General features: G+C 45.3%; 2 protein-coding genes and 1 pseudogene across 4 annotated transcripts; 2 read left to right on the top strand and 1 right to left on the bottom strand.

Annotated features, from left to right (window-relative positions):
* Positions 1-257: 257 nt before the first annotated feature.
* LOC136524202 (uncharacterized) lies at positions 258-1,037 on the top strand. Its single transcript, XM_066517655.1, has one exon. The coding sequence runs from the start codon at positions 258-260 to the stop codon at positions 1,035-1,037; it is 780 nt and encodes a 259-aa protein (XP_066373752.1).
* Positions 1,038-1,754: 717 nt separating this feature from the next.
* LOC136522912 (uncharacterized) lies at positions 1,755-5,386 on the bottom strand. Of its 3 annotated transcripts, none has more exons than XR_010776010.1 (8): positions 5,249-5,386; positions 4,267-4,518; positions 3,916-4,189; positions 3,667-3,841; positions 2,824-3,469; positions 2,449-2,752; positions 2,291-2,376; positions 1,755-2,218 (listed from the first exon to the last, which is right to left on the bottom strand). XR_010776010.1 is itself a non-coding variant. In XM_066516706.1 (8 exons), exons 5-7 carry the CDS (start codon positions 3,325-3,327, stop codon positions 2,645-2,647), a joined length of 252 nt encoding a protein of 83 aa, XP_066372803.1. In that variant the 5' UTR covers positions 3,328-3,469; positions 3,667-3,841; positions 3,916-4,189; positions 4,267-4,518; positions 5,249-5,386; the 3' UTR covers positions 1,755-2,376; positions 2,449-2,644. The 3 variants fall into 3 exon arrangements, 2 of the variants coding, with proteins under 2 accessions (XP_066372803.1, XP_066372802.1); XM_066516706.1 differs by having other exon boundaries at positions 1,755-2,376; positions 2,824-2,878; positions 3,239-3,469; XM_066516705.1 differs by having other exon boundaries at positions 1,755-2,376.
* A 9,348-nt stretch (positions 5,387-14,734) lies between these two features.
* On the top strand, positions 14,735-15,699 carry LOC136519925 (uncharacterized; annotated as a pseudogene).
* The last annotated feature ends 355 nt before the right edge of the window (positions 15,700-16,054 follow it).

Genomic DNA, 16,054 nt, shown 5'->3' with positions numbered 1-16,054 from the left:
TGCAACTAAACTATATATGTGCACAAGATTACGAAGTCCTAAGCTTGAAGTTAGGTCGAGAAAGGAAGGAATGTGGCTTGGGTTTGACCTAGCGACAACATGCAACACACATTGCAGGAAATTTTTTAAAAAATTCGCATTTTTGGGTTGCACAAAAATCTGGGTTGTTACAGTCATGGCCTTTTTCATGCTGGGGGCTTGACATGGTGGGCCCTCTCAAATGCGCTCCGGGTGGCTTTGAGTACATCTACGTAGCCATGGACAAGTTTACTAAGTGGATAGAGTACAAGTCGGTCATCAAATTCAACGCTACCAAGGCAGTCGAGTTCATGCTAGATATTATGTACCGATTCGGCACGCCCAATCAGATCATTATGGACCTCGGCTCACCCTTCACAGCTATTGAGTTCAGAAGTTGGGCTCAAGACTGCGGCATCAGCATCGACTATGCCTCTGTTGCTCATCCTCAGGCTAACGACCAAGTTGAACGGGCTAATGGGCTATTGCTAGCTGGATTAAAGCCTAGGCTGTTCGATGAACTTAAGGATTACCACGGCAAGTGGATCTATGAGTTACCCAAAGTGGTTTGGGGATTGCGTACTCAGCAGAGTAGAGCGACAAGGTATTCACCCTTCTTCCTGGCTTATGGCTCAGAAGCCATCTTACCAGCAGACTTGATATGGAACTCTCCCAGGGTCGAACAGTATGACGAAGGCGAAGCAGATGATACCCGGCGACTAGAAATCGACAGTGCTGAAGAAGTCAAGCTTAACGCACTCTTCCAATCTGCCAGATACCTACAAGGCTTGCGTCGTCACTACGACAAAAATGTGCTCCCTCACACTTTTCAAGTCAGAGATTTAGTCTTTAAGCGTATCCAGAATACTGCAGGACGACACAAGTTACTCAGTCCCTTGGATGGCCCCTTCATCGTCTCTAAAGTCACTCGGCTAGGCTCCTTCAAGTTAATCACAGTGGATGGAGATCCCGTGCCTAACTTCTGGAACATCGACCAGCTACGGAGATTTTACGCTTAATAGTATTTAAGTAGTTTTCTTTTTTAGTAAATTCAGTCTTTTTGCTTATGTACTCAAGATTCTTTGTTACTAATACAAACTCAATGTTCTTCGCTAGATGCATCCGTTTTTTACTATTATGCAAGGTACACAACTTCCCAGTTCTACACACCTTAGCCTTTAAAACATCATACATGAGATATACAGCTGGACGCTTACGCAGCTACACATCTCCAATCTTGATAAATTCACTCGTTACATAGTTTTTACTCTGTACACCGAGTACTAGGCTATCTAGTTCTATTATGAGATACGCCTCCTACTTGGATGGCTTATGTATATTTGGCCGGGAGCCAATTATCGACATTTAATCTAACTATTACATGTCGTCCAGGGTAGGGTGATTTTCGAAAGCAAGGCACCTGATTCGTTGGCTACGGGACAGGATCCTAACATCAAACAATCATTTGAAAGGCTCCTTGAACAAGTGGCATTGCACACTTAACATCGACAGAAGGGTCTAACTTGATTCTAATCATATTGACTATGTTGATCATCTTTTATTCGGCTAATCAGTCTTATGCACCTTTCCAAAGGACTACACAAGACAAAATCCAGCTTAAACAGACTACAATCTTACTCATAGATTAGCAAGTCTAAACAACTTTAAACAAAAAGCCAAGTCCCAGCGGGTACCCGGCTTAGTACAAAAGTTTATCCCAAAAAGGGGACCGGGCTTATCAAGAAATTTAAGAGTTTGAGTACAGTCTATACTCCAGCACCTAGCCGGACTCGTGAGTAAATCCTCCTACTCTTGATATGGGTCCCATGCCTTTTTAATCGCTGTTTAAATCCAATTGATCCATAAAGCGGTCAACTATTCTCACTGCAGCTCGTTCAGCTTCGGCGTACTCTTCCGCAGAGTACCGAGAAGATTGTAACTCGCCAACAGGTGTCAGGTCCACTCCAGGGTTCACCAGCCGGGTGGCAAGGAGAACATGTGCAACCGCATCTCTTGCCGATGACCTTGCATAGGCATTAGCCCGCTCTGGGATTTTCTTCACCAAGTCTACCATTGGCTGTGCCTCGTCGCCATCGTCCTTCCAGAATTGAAGAACAGGCAGCATTGATGTACGCAGATCTTGCCATTTCTCATTGAATGCCTTCGCTTTAGTGACGGCCTCCTAGGTGGTCTTCATTGCCTGCACGAGATCTCTATCAGCACCTAGATGGAGTTGCTTACTCTTTTCTAATACGGCCTGCGCTCCTCCAACCTCTTGGAGCTCTCTATACTTCCGATTAAAGGCCTGCAAATACTCTTCTGCCCATTTGCGGTGCTGCTCAGCAAGATTCTCAGCATCTACATGGTATAAACATGGCTTCAGTTAACTTAAATTTACTCGGCCAGTGGTGTTATGACAAGGAGAGTTACCTTTCAATTTTTTGACCAGAGCTTGACTCTTGGCCTCGTACGTTTCCTTAGCCTTCCTCTGACCATCATGAGCAGCTTTTAGATCAGTCATGGTCAGATCTTGCTCTAGCTTGGTGGCCTCCAGAGCTTGGCTAATCTCATCCACTTGGGCCTATAAGGCCTAAACTGACTCGGTGCGTCAGCGCTCCACGGCAGCCTACTCTTCAGAATGTTGCTGTTTTAAACGGGCAACCTCGGCAGCCAAGTTGGCATGTATCAATTGCTCCTGCTGCGACGCCCTCACTTCCAGCTCCTGAACAGCAAGCTACTCATCCAACATTATACAATGTTACTAGGTATTAACGATGCTTATACAGTCAGAAGGATGTGACTTACCTTGAAGATGGAATCAAACTCCGTGGCCTTCGCGGTGGCCACGCTCCATGCTTCCCTGGCTCGAGCCCAAGGTTTTCATTATCAGAAATAAAAATTTATTGGAGGTCATAGATAAATAGGATAAGCAAGATATATCGGAAATATCGAACCAAATTCAAAAAAAATTTCAAATTATTTTGAAAAAATTCCGTAGAATTTGACTTGAAACTATTCCTAAGCTATTAAACATCACTTGTTCACAGATAAAAACAAGAATAAAACATTATAGTGTGGGATTGTCGCACGGCTGAATTTGGGTTGTCTGTGAGGAAGTAGGAAAGAAGGGAAAAATTTGGCCGATGTCAAATTTTATGGGACCCTGTGGATAGAAAGGAAATTTCGGAAATTTCCATGAATTTCGGCCGATAAAAAAAACCTTGCTCGAGCCAGGCTAGGAGCATATGACTCCAGGCGTGAACGAGTGCCACCCGGCTGCTCAATCTGAGTAGCCTGCCTCTCAGCCATAGCTGAGCTACCTGGTACCTCCACACTTGGAACAGGTTCAGCAGCTGCTTTGCTCAGCGTCGGATCCACTTCAAGGTTGCTTATCGGCACCTCCTTCTACAACACAGGGTTGGTATCATGGCGCGGCGCTGCCTTTTCTTTGCTGAACGGTCCAATTTATGAGGAGTTAATAATGCAGAGATAGCAGAGTACAGATTTATATGCAGCCCGTTCGTTTGGTCGTAAACAATCGTGGATTATAAGCCAGAATAGTATTTTTCTCTCACACTAAACTAGCTAGCAGTAATAATCCTCAGTCGTTTCAGCCGAAACGAACAGGCTGATGGTTATTACACTTACATCTCATGGATTTTCTTAAAAGCTGATAGCTTTCTCGAGGCAAGGGGGATTGTGCCTCCAAACGACATGTTGTCATCTCTGAGATTCGGAATTTCCAAGAGATGGCTCTTGATCAGGGCCACCACATCAGGGCTTGTGGTATTCCCAAGTACCTTCCTGGTAGCCAGCTCTGCTTCTTCAGTCATCAGACAAAACTATCAAACAAACTGCTACTCTTTCAAGTGCCTCACAAGATGAAGAAATCTTTACCTTGTTGCGCAGCACTTTCACGCTACTTACGCGTAGCCATTTGTGGCCTCCTCTGCAAGGGCGTGGTGTCCTCTGACTCCACACTCAAGCTTCACGCCTATTTCTTCTCAGCTTCACCACCCTGCTTCCGGTCGCCCGGGTTGTCTGTCAGGGTGGCCTCGGAGTCCACCGACTCTTCCCCAACCCTCGCAGCACTCCGAGCACCGGTGCCGGTGTTCCTAGCTGGCGGTGGTGGTGGCAGCGGGGGGAGATCCATGAAGTTATGCCCCAAGTGCTATAGATAGACACAGCACAGTATCAGTTGCAGTTCTCGGCCTTAATCAATTAAAAAGAATATCCAAGGAAACTTACATTTGGTGGCGGGTTTGCAGCGGAATACTCGTTCTTCGCTGTGGGTAGTACTTTCAACTGAGCAAACATGTGCTGCAGTCGATCCAGCAACTCAGCATCAGATAGCCTTTCCTTGGTTACACGGCCTGGGTCTTCAGGTCCCGTGTACTCAAACCCATAATTCAGCCTCTGCTGTAAGGGTTGTACTCGGCGTCCTAACCAACTGGCAGCTACGCCTTCTCCAGTCAGGCCAGCTTTGCGGCGCACGACAATCTGTGCAATATGAGGACAGATGACTTCAAAATCCTCCATCATCAGGTTCTCTTGATCCCAAAAGGAATTTACCCTAGGGGGGCTCGTTAGAATGGATCTCCATGGAGAGCAACACATTGCTAGACTAAAACCACCTACTGTTCCACTTCTTGTTGGAATCCTTTAGGGCTCGTTCGGTTGTGGGCCTGGATTCAATCCACCTTCCTTTCTAAAATGTGTGCACCAATAGGCTATTTAAGGATCTTGCGGAGGCTACATGCAGCAAAAAAACTCAGTCATCTCGCCTGGAATCAATCCTGACCTCTAGTGTCCCGGAACAAATCCGTTCGGATGCTATGTGCAGAAGAACATGCGGAGACTACGTGAAACGGAATAAATCCCCATGGACGCTTCCTGCAACTTAGCAATCACCCTGCACACAGCTGTGTAGATTGGTTCTGGAATGAATCCCCATGGAATTAATCCGTTGCAAACGAACAAGCCCTTAGGATATATGTCAGGTACTCTACCTTTCGCCCTATCCTAAACTAGAACCGTGCTCCACCCACTACATTTGGATTGGTGGCATCCGGGTGGGGTTTCAGCTTGAAGAAATAGCATAATAGACGGATAGAATTGGGGTTCAGATGGTTCATACGGATGCTGTAATAATGCAGCAATCCGCAGAAAAAATCAGAAGCAGGCAACCCTAATCCCCGCTCGACGAAAGGGGTAAATAACACTATCTCACCCTCTTCAAGCTCAGGGACACGATGGTTACTAGGCGCTTTCCACTCGGCGAGATTCTTCTTTGGCAGCATTCCATCTTCGTGGAACTTGATCAGCATCTCCTCCTTGACAGTCGACTCTTCCCAAATCTTAATTTTCGCGGCATACGGATCTGCCCCGCCTGCTGGATTCTTGTGTTCCTTCGATGCAGGAGTAGAAGTGGCGGCGGCAGTGTTCTTCGATTTTGCCATCACATGGAAATTTACAAACTTTTTCACTCGCATTCACGGATGGCGGCTAGGGTTTTTTGGAGTGCGCAAAGAGCAAGAACACTGACGACGGTTGTGTGAGTGAAAAGGGTAACAAACCCTCAATTACTGTGGGGATTATTTATAGATACGGTCAAGTATGGACTCAATGATAGTGAGTTACTGGGCTTTCTGCTACAGCCCAACTGGCCCTCTGACTTCTCTGTCGCTACAGTGTGAAGATGACACAACGCAGTTACTGGGCCTCTCAACGGCCTAGATGGTTCTTTGACTTCCACATTAAACTGCATCATGCCGTTCACGTGGTTCACCGTCTCAGTCTAAACAACCATGCGGTTACACAGCAGTCGCATTATGAAGCATCAAAGATTCAAGACAATTCAGATTTATGAAGAATTTTTTCTTAGAAGAGTACAAATATTGGATATGAGGATTCTCAAAAAATTACAAGCAAATACAACACCTACTCGGCTATGATAGAGTACTCATACTCTAAGTGCTTCTTAGTAGGTACTTTCGTACCCAATGCACCTAGATCCAAGAGGGGAAGAGTAGTGCATCCGGATAGATAACACAAGTGCAGTATGTCCTAGCTTAGAACCTCGAGTAGACTATTCGACTATGAACATTTGTTGGCCGACTACCCTTGGGGGCATAGCTGCTGCAGGAGGCGACCTATTGGCTAGTATGCAGGATGAGCTCTTCGCACGTCTTGCCACCCAGCCAACGCCATATGTACACGTTCGGGTCAGGGTGCGACCCTTCATGGACAGACATCGATAGGCATGCTAGAAGAACTGACATGGGACTGCTGGAAGTGCTACTCGATCAGCCGTCACAAGACTTCTAGTTACAGCTCCAGGCTACTCTACTATGCACAACTGTGGGTTTAGCCTACCTCTAAACCCTATCACAAGACTTCTTCTAGTCACTACAACACTTGGCTGTACTAGCCGAGTACTATTGGGGGCTGGTCTACTTCACTAACCACCATATCCGCAAGCTACAAACTCAGAGCTACTTTGTTTCTTCTTTCGATGGGGTTCAAGTGCTCGCCAGGAGGGTTTTTATAGGCTCCAGGGTGGTTTACAGGGACTACATTCACGGGGGAGAGAACAGTCAAGTTTCTGACTCCAATACAAGCTCACATGCCACACTACAAGGGTACAGTACGTCCCACTACACCTTTTCAGTGTGCAGCACAGCCTTCTCCTAGCACATGTGAGGCAACAATACACTAGACAACATCTCTGTTGGCATATTCGACTACATATTCTAAGCATCTTTTGTATCGACGGTAACAGCCTAGCATGTGACTTTGATAAGTCTTACCTACTTTCTCATAAGCATACAAGACGACAATTATTGCTTACACTTGCATCCTTGAGTATATTCTCTTATAAGATCCTTCTCTCGAGTACACGTACTCGATCACAGGCTCGGGTTCTATAGGGTACATATCCTCTATGGATGTTTTTTCTTTTAGACCCTCCAACTCTTTGTTCCAAAAAGCAAGAGGCTTGGGGGCTACACTCAGTGAGTGCACTTTCTTGGAAAGCGCACAACACTCGAAGTTTTGAAAGAGCACCTCATGTCTTCACTCATGAAAGCACTTGGACGATGCTTGTTTCTACTCGGCAAGACCTGGAGGAACAAGAAGGCTTCCAAGTTCAACCATGACATGCTCGAGGGCTTGATGGACCAGGGTCCTAGGGGTTCCCCATAGGGGTTACCACTCGGATGGGCCCAGGGCTGGTCCACAATCTGCTGAAGGACGCGAGGCAAGGTGGTGTGGCCTTCAAGCTATCAAGATCAACTTAGTCGGTTTACTAAGAAAGCTAGATTCTGTAATAGGATTAGGATTCTTTTATTATAACCGACTAGAACTAGATACGTACCCTTACCCTCTCCCCTATATAAAGAGAGGTACGTTGCACCCCCTTTAACCATAACAATCATACCAATCAATCCAATGTAAAAGGCTACACGTCGACTAGACGTAAAGGCTATTACTCGATTATGAGGGCCCGAACCAGTATAAACCGTTCATCTCTTTGCATTTAATGTCGAGTTCTGTGTACGCCGAAGCCCTTCGAACATCGTCCCGGATAACCTCATGATGAGTTGCCGGTCATTAAACACCGACAAAGGTCTCTTTTGTCGCCTTTTGCAATGCCTCCAAACCCTTCACAACTAACATTTCAAGGTCTATATAACACTGCAACAAGGGCCCAAAGAAATCATCGTCTTCAATTATTGTTTAAATCTGGCGCCTTTATGGCAGTGGCCTTGCCGGCCGATATTATCACCAAATTACAAAAAGTATATCGACTTTTGATATCTTAAGTCAAGTTAGCCCATAGATTCCTCGATGCAGAAGCAATAGAAGATTATGAGTAACACAACCAGCATCATTAGGAGGTTTCCTTTGCAAAAGCTGGTCCAAATCGGGAACATATGTAGTGACATCATATTGGATAGTGATGTTGGTGTGGCCGGATCTTTTGATAGGTATGACAACTTCAATTAGTGGAGAACTCGACATTCATGATCTAGGCTTCGAACCAAGTCTGATTCGGATCCCCATAAACATTACGCCACTACTCCGTTGGTTATCAACCACGCACAATGCGACCGACCTCGCTGAGAAGGCTTTTCTATAAGCGAATCAAGAATGCAAGAAAGTACGGGATGAACACAATCTTAAATTGCAAGTATATGTGAAGCTTTTGAAACTGATAGGAGGTTCAAGTCCTAATTCGAAAGGACTAGTCGGCATAGGCAAACAAGTTCAAGAATGGGGTCCTGGTCCACAATAGTCGATCTTGGCGATAGCATGTGTGGCGAACAACGTCAGTTTCACAAGGAAAACAGGAATGCAACAAAACCCAAACCCTAACAAGAGCGACGGTGACTAATTATAAAGTCTTGGGCGTGATCACCCCTGGACGCAGCCCTAGTGGGCTCTAAGACGATATATGGCCCAACGGACCAAATGATGGTGGAGTGTATTTGAAGGAGTGATGTTCTCATCAGATAGTCTGCAGTAGAGTGTCAAGGTTAGCATGCCTAAGATATGCAGGTCACCGGTGTTGGTTCCATGGTTTCTTTGGGAAGACTTAGGCATTGTTGGGTGTGGGCACCATGATAGGATAGCATTGTGGTTTCAGGAAAGGTTTGAGGTAGTTGGGACTTCAACAGACATGCGGCATTGTGATGAATCCGATTATATTTTGGGAGAAAAAAGTAACTACAATACAATCCATAATAGAATTGCACTACCGTGGTACAAACTTTAAAGTTAGAAGAGGGACAATGAATGCTTTGGTTAGTGATTTTATTGGGCAAAATGGAGGTTGCTAAAAGAAAACTAAAGGCTGTCAAAACTTAGGCTCTGTTTGTTTCAGTTTCCTGAGAGTTTTTGGACCTTAGCTTTGGGATCTTTCAAAAACCAAAAAAGCACCGATTAGCCAAAACCCAAAAACTCACTTTGAGGAGCTTCTGCCTTGTGGCTTCCAAGAACTATTTAGCTTTTGGAATGTTCCAAAACTGAGGGTCCAAAAGCTCCGAGGAAATCCAAACAAACATGCCCTTAGTATGGATAGAAGTTGAACATGCATAAGATATCACGAGGAAAAAAGTAAGATAGAAGAGATACAATATTAGCTTTGAGCCACAAAAAATTTTGTTGAACAAATGCTATATAAAGTTCGTACTGATAGATAGATGCAATGAGTACGTTTGAAGCATGAATCAAAACAATCAAACAAAAAAAATAAAAACTGTTTACATGCAATATTTTCAAGAGAGAAAAATCCAAATGTTATAATAATGAAAAAAGGTAGCTAGCTGTGCTATTTGCGCAAGCCATATTACTAGTTATTAAGAACTAAGAGCGTCAGGATTTAGTGGTCTAGGATCCAGAGGCGAATTGACTTTTTCTTTTTGCGCATCAGAGGCGAATTGACTTTTATTCACAAAGATTCCAGGAAACTAACCCACAAAATATACCCTTTCTCTCTTTTTTCATGTTTCAGTATTAAGAGAAAAGAGGGTGTCACTGTTAGAAAGAGTTACTCCCTCACTACTGAACTCAGGTTCTTTGCCGAGTGCCTGAGGCACTTGGCAAAGGCCAAATTGCACTCGGCAAAGAACACACGACAAAAAATTGATCGGCAAAGCCCTCTTTGCTGAGTGCCTTTTATCGGGCACTCGGTAAAGAAAAGCGGCCGTCACGGCGGCAAAGTTTAATTTTTTTTAATTCTTTGCCGAGTGCCCTCTTTCCGGCACTCGGCAAAGTTTGAATTTTTTTTTTAAAAAAAATTCTTTGCCGAGTGCCCTCTGGGCCGGCACTCGGCAAAGTTTGAATTTTTTTTAAAAAAAATTCTTTGCCGAGTGCCCTCTGGGCCAGCACTCGGCAAAGTTTGAATTTTTTTTTAAATTCTTTGCCGAGTGCCCTCTGGCCGGCACTCGGCAAAGTTTGAATTTTTTTTAAAAAAAAATCTTTGCCGAGTGCCCTCTGGGGCCGGCATTCGGTAAAGTTTGAATTTTTTTTTAAAAAAAATTTTGCCGAGTGCCCTCTGGCCGGCACTCGGCAAAGTTTGAATTTTTTTTAAATCTTTGCCGAGTGCCCTCTTGCCGGCACTTGGCAAAGTTTGAATTTTTTTTTTAAAAAAATTCTTTGCCGAGTGTCCTCTGGCCGACACTCGGCAAAGTTGGAATTTTTTTTAAAAAATTCTTTGCCGAGTGCTATGGTCATGGCACTCGGCAAAGCTGGAAAAATAGTTTTCCATCAGCCCATTTTCCCAGCTTTGCCGAGTGCTGTGGCCATGGCACTCGACAAAGGGGTCCTTTGCCGAGTGCAACACTCGGCAAAGTGACCCAAAACGGCCATTTTTAATTTTTTTTACATTCCATCATGACAAATAAATTCATACAATCATATATCTCATCCATCACATATATATCTCATCCATCACATATATATCTCATCCATCCACACATCCATCCACACACCATCACAATATATATCACATATATAATAATAAGTGCTCAAGTCCATCCAAATAAATCCACCAGTCCATCAAAGTTCATAAGTGCATCACAAGTATATCAAAGTCCATCACCAAGTGAACTACAAATGAAAAAAATACAATGTGCACTCATCTCGGGCACTGCGACTATGGTGAAGGCCCAGTTACATCATTCAGAGGTGCATGAGGTGAATTATTCGAACCACCGTCAGATGGAGATTGCACAAAGGAGTAAAGATTGCATGTGAGACAAGATTATTTAGATAGCTAATCTAGGAAGGTAGAGGCCATACAAGCAAAGCACAAGCGAAAGAAAAAAAACTTTCATACTCACAGGAGTAGCTGCAGCTGCAGGACACGAAGGCGGAGGTGGAACCAATAGCCCATGTGGTAGAGACAAGCCCACACGTTGCCCAAGCCCTTGTAGGAACTCCGTAATGTCCGTCAGCCTCTACGCCTGGGCCTGCCGCTCGGTCCGCTCGGCGTCTAGCTGGGCCGCCAGCTCCCGACGTTGCCTCATTTCTTGTTCCAACCGAGCCTGCAATATTCCACTCCAATATTTCAGTAATGCAAAGCTAATTAAGGTGTGTAAAGATCAATGTATGACGAGTAAAACAGGAATAACCTCGAGTGCGTCGACTCGGTACTGTGCAGCGGTCGGCCGTGTGCGAATGGCCGGACTCGTGCTCCGTGCTCGGATCTAGGAGAGAGAGGGAGTAGAGGCCGTGTCGATGACGCCGTCGTCAAGCCAGAACCGCCCATGCTTCTTGCCTTGCCCCGCCCTCATGATGGCCTCTCCATCGAAGTCCTGGGTGCTCGGATCGTGGTCTGACCCATGGAACGACCTCGCCACCTCAGTGTAGAGATGTCCTGGTTTGTAAGCATCGTACATGACAACGTACACGAAATCTTCTGAAATTTTTATCATAGCCTCCACATATGATATCATGACATCTCAACAAGTTTCATGATTTTTGGATTTCGTTTGCTTTTTATAGAATTTAAAAACAATTCGCACGCAAGTTCACGGTCATGTTTCGTGAATAAGATGTCCGAAATTTCGGGTACGTTCCTGGATACGGCCTCACACTACACTCAGTAACATGACTATCATTTTTTGAATCATTAAATTTCATTATTCGTACCATGTGCAGTTCAAAATTATATTTTTCAAAAAAATTCAAGTAAATGAAATAAAGTAACTAAATATATCAAAAAGCCATAAAAAATCCCCAAATTATAACTAGGAGTTCCTGGTGCTTTTCGAGGGCTGCACAAAAAATTTGAAAGCCAAAAACAAAAAAAACTTTGCCGAGTGCCAGGGCATGGCACTCGGCAAAGGGGGTCTTTGCCGAGTGCCACGGATAAGGCACTCGGCAAAGAGGGTTTGGATTTTTTTTAAAAAAATTTCCTCTTTGCCGAGTGCCTTCACAGGGCACTCGGCAAAGACATTTAAAAAAATTTAAATCTTTGCCGAGTGCCGGGCCCGGGGCACTCGGCAAAGTATTTTTTTACAATTTTTTTTAAATCTTTGCCGAGAGCCGTGCCAGGGGCACCCGGCAAAGTATTAAAAAAATTGCCAGAGTGCCAGATCTGGGACACTCGGCAAAGAATTTTTTTTTAAAAAAATCTTTGCCGAGTGCCTAACAGCAGGCACTCGGCAAAGAATGACGTGGCCGAACACCGTTACGCGGGTTAGCCTATGCCGAGTGCCGATCTTTTGCCGAGAGTCTGGCACTCGGCGAAGAAGTCCTTTGCCGAGTGCCCGGCACTCGGCAAAGAAATCTTTATCGAGTGTAATTCTTTGCTGAGTGCAGCACTCGGCAAAGAAGGTATTTGCCGAATGCTCAATTTTTGACACTCAGCAAAGAATTTTGCACTCGGCAAAGTCTCTGTTTCCAGTAGTGCCTGTGTCCATAAAAATGCAATTCTAGGTTTTGGATAAATAAAAAAAATTAAGTTTAACCAAATTTTCGAAAAAATGTCAATATTGGTGTCTCCAATTATATTTACCGTAAAAATATATTTCATAATTAATCTAATTATATTTATTTGGTTTCTAAATGTTTGTAATTTTTTAATAGAGTTTGTTAAATTTAAAATTATTTGACTGATTAGGAAGTGAGAATTGTATTTTTTTCAGAACCAGGAGTAGAAATAACTCATAAGCGCGTTAGGCAACATTTCAGATTTCAGAAATAATGGCTACGCTTAACATAGTCTATATGTGCTGACTGCTGACTCTCTTCTCACAACAGTAACTTTTTCTATTGGTTGGGCATCAAGTTTTTCTACGTAAAGGGTTGTTTTCTCCGAGCCCGAACGCCCGGACGGACGACTGTGCACCCCTAGAAAAATGCTCTGTAGAATATAGACTTTTCACATACCCAGCTATAACGCATAAGTGCGTTAGGCAACATTTCAGATTTCAGAAATAATGGCTACGCTTAACATAGTCTATATGTGCTGACTGCTGACTCTTCTCACAAGAGCGACTTTTTCTATTGGTTCGGCATAAAGTTTTTCTACGTAAAGGGTTGTTTTCTCCGAGCCCGAACGGACGACCGTGCTGCACTCTGTTTTCCGTGCGTGCCAGCACTCTAGGTCCTCGCTCGTGCAAGCACGCCCCCGCCTAATACGCCTGTGTTTCGCAGGCCCACGTGCAGTGGCAGATGCACGATGCGGGATAAGGGGGGCTAAAACAATGAAGATGTTGATTTGCATAAAAATTTAATGGTGAAATCAAACTTTTGCTACAGTGATTAGGCTTGAAATCAAGCCATTAGGGGGGGCTGGAGCCCCCCAGCCCCCCCTTTGGATCCGCCGCTGCCCACGCGGGGGCCCACGACGCCTGCGCCGCCCGACCTCGCGAGGGGACCGCTCGCGCCCCCTCCGCTTCTCCCTTCTTACACGCATTGCAACATATGCAACACTCAATCTACTTTTGAAACACCCAGATGTAATATTTCCAACATATGTCTGAAGACAGATGAAACACTTTAAACATGCGTATAAAACGCTTGCAAAAACACATAAAAACACTTAAAAACATTGCAAACATATGTAACATCTAGATAAAACACTTGCAACATATATGTGAAACATATATGCAACATTAAGATAAACACACTTGCAACATGCATATGAAAAAACAGATAAAACATTAGCAACAGAAGCTTGCAACATATATGTACAACCATTGTAATATATGTAACATTCTAATCTACTTTTGCAACATTCCTATAAAACACTTACAACATATTTATGAAACACTTAAAACATATGCTTGCAACATGCGTTTTTCAGCCTTCTTCTTCCGGACGACGTAGAGCAGAGCGGGGACCGCCCGGTTTTGGCCAGCTGGCGGCCGAGGACGGTGGCATGGCCTGGCAGCGATCAGCGTGCCTACGTCTGTCTTCAGCCCGGCCAGCTATGGCCCCATCTCTTGGCCGCCTGGCCACACAAGGTGGTTGGAAGGAGCCGTCGATCTCGGCGAGGTCAGAGAGGATGCCCACGAGGAGCAATGGGGACGGCGGCGCGGCGGCGGGGTGCGGGGACAAGGAGCGGCGGGTTTCCAATATCGGCCGAAATCTCCTGATATTTCCGATATATCCTCTTTATCCGTAGGTGCCGATAAGGAAATATCTATCTTTTTTGTACAAATTTTGTTTAAATTTATTTAAATTTACTTAAATTCAAATTAAATTTTATTTGAATTTGGTCCGATATTTCTGATATATCCTGTTTTGCTCTTTATCTGTGACCCCCGATAAATTTTAATTTCCGAAAATGAAAACCTGCGCCCGCGGTGGCGGCCCGTCAAGGTGGTCGGTGTGGGCTGGGTTGAGGAGTGGGTGCAGGAAGCAGCACGCGTGCTCTCGTACGAGCAGGCAACGGTTGCATTTTCCGTGTGAAGGAGAAGAGGAGCTGTTCAGGCCCACGTGTAAGAGAAAGGGAGGGAATAAGTGAGGTGGCCAATTGGGCTGCTGGCCATTTGGCCCGGGCAGAGGCAGCAACGCGGAGCGGTCCGTCCGGACCGACGGACATCCGCTTAGTAGCATTACTGATTCTCCAAACATGTTTCTTACTTTCTTTACTCCACCATTTGCTTATAACTTGTGATACACTCCTCCAACTTCGTTCTCATCACCTTCTATTCGACCTTGTCTATCTCTCTAGCTAGCTAGCAAGCTCCAGCATCCAGCCATGGCAACCGGGCAAAGCTCGACCCCATCGTTCTTCAATTTCCTAAAGGAAGGCCTGCTCCTCCCTAGCCACAACCGGAGGCTCTTCATAGCTGTCTTTACAATGACCGCTGCCTCCAACTATCTACTCCTCCTCGGCAACGATCTCGCCATCCAGGCCCCTCATCGTCCAGCCCTTCACATTCGAGATTGACCTCGAGACAAAGGCGCTCAACAGCACCGATCCCAGTAGCCCAGACTTCCTTCAACTCAGCCGAAAGACCCTAGATGACACCCGGGCTCTCTTGCTCACCAGCGCAGCCTATCTTGTGTTTACCGTCATCATCGGATCAGTCATTCAGATCATCGTCCTCTTTGCCGCCGTCGCGACATACTCCGGTGAGCTGCACACCTTCGGGTCACTCCTTGGCAAAGTCAAGACGCAGCTGAAAGGCCCCGTGCTTACGATCGCCTTCGTCTACGCACTGGAGATTGCCTATGTCGTGCTTCTTGGTGTCATGTCTACTCTGGTCATGGTCCTCATGATCATGAAATACTTTGTGTTGTTCTTTGTGGGGTCGCTGCTCGTCCTGGTTCCCTTGATCTTCTTCGTGTACTTCTCCTTCCTCTGCTCCCTGACCGTCGTCGTGGCGGTGGCTGAGCCCGGTTGCCACGGCGCCGGCGCTTTTGGGCGGGCGTGGCGGCTGTTGAAGGGGAAGCGCAGACGGGCCATGCTTTTCATTTCTGTGACTGCCGTACTCGCCGCAACCTTGACCCCTGTCTACACTCTGGCCAAGAGATACGAACTTACTAGCATGGCAGCAGGGTTGCTCCTGGGGTTTCTCTACAGCATCTTGATGTCCGCCGTGCAGTTGTTTGCAGCCTGCGCCATGACCGCGTTCTACTACGAGTGCAAGGGGAGGACCGAGGCATCGGCGCGCGGTGGGGTACGTCAAGGTTTCTACCAAGGAGCAAGTTGATGCTTGAGTATCAATTAGCTACTCTATCAACCTGATGTGCACTATGCATATAACCTTTCAATATCGATGTTACCTGGCTAGGTGGTAGTCATCAAGGGATTGCTTCCTCCATATGTAATACTCTGTCTTTTCCCCTTCCATTTCATTTGAGAATTTACTTCTTGGATGTGATGTAAGAAAAAGAATAACACGAAACGTATGCTTGCATGTTCGTCCATAGAGCAAATCGGATATGTAATTACAGAAATAATTGTTGGAGACTCAAATGATCGATACGTAAGCATGATAACTTATATGATGTTCAATATCTCCATGAATCTAGAACCTAAATCGGAAGTAATCAGAAAAGGAAATTCTATTCT

The sequence above is a fragment of the Miscanthus floridulus genome, chromosome 18, assembly GCF_019320115.1.
Source record: "Miscanthus floridulus cultivar M001 chromosome 18, ASM1932011v1, whole genome shotgun sequence".
Classification (NCBI taxonomy): Eukaryota; Viridiplantae; Streptophyta; class Magnoliopsida; order Poales; family Poaceae; genus Miscanthus; species Miscanthus floridulus.
This window is presented reverse-complemented; position numbering and strand designations above follow the sequence as displayed.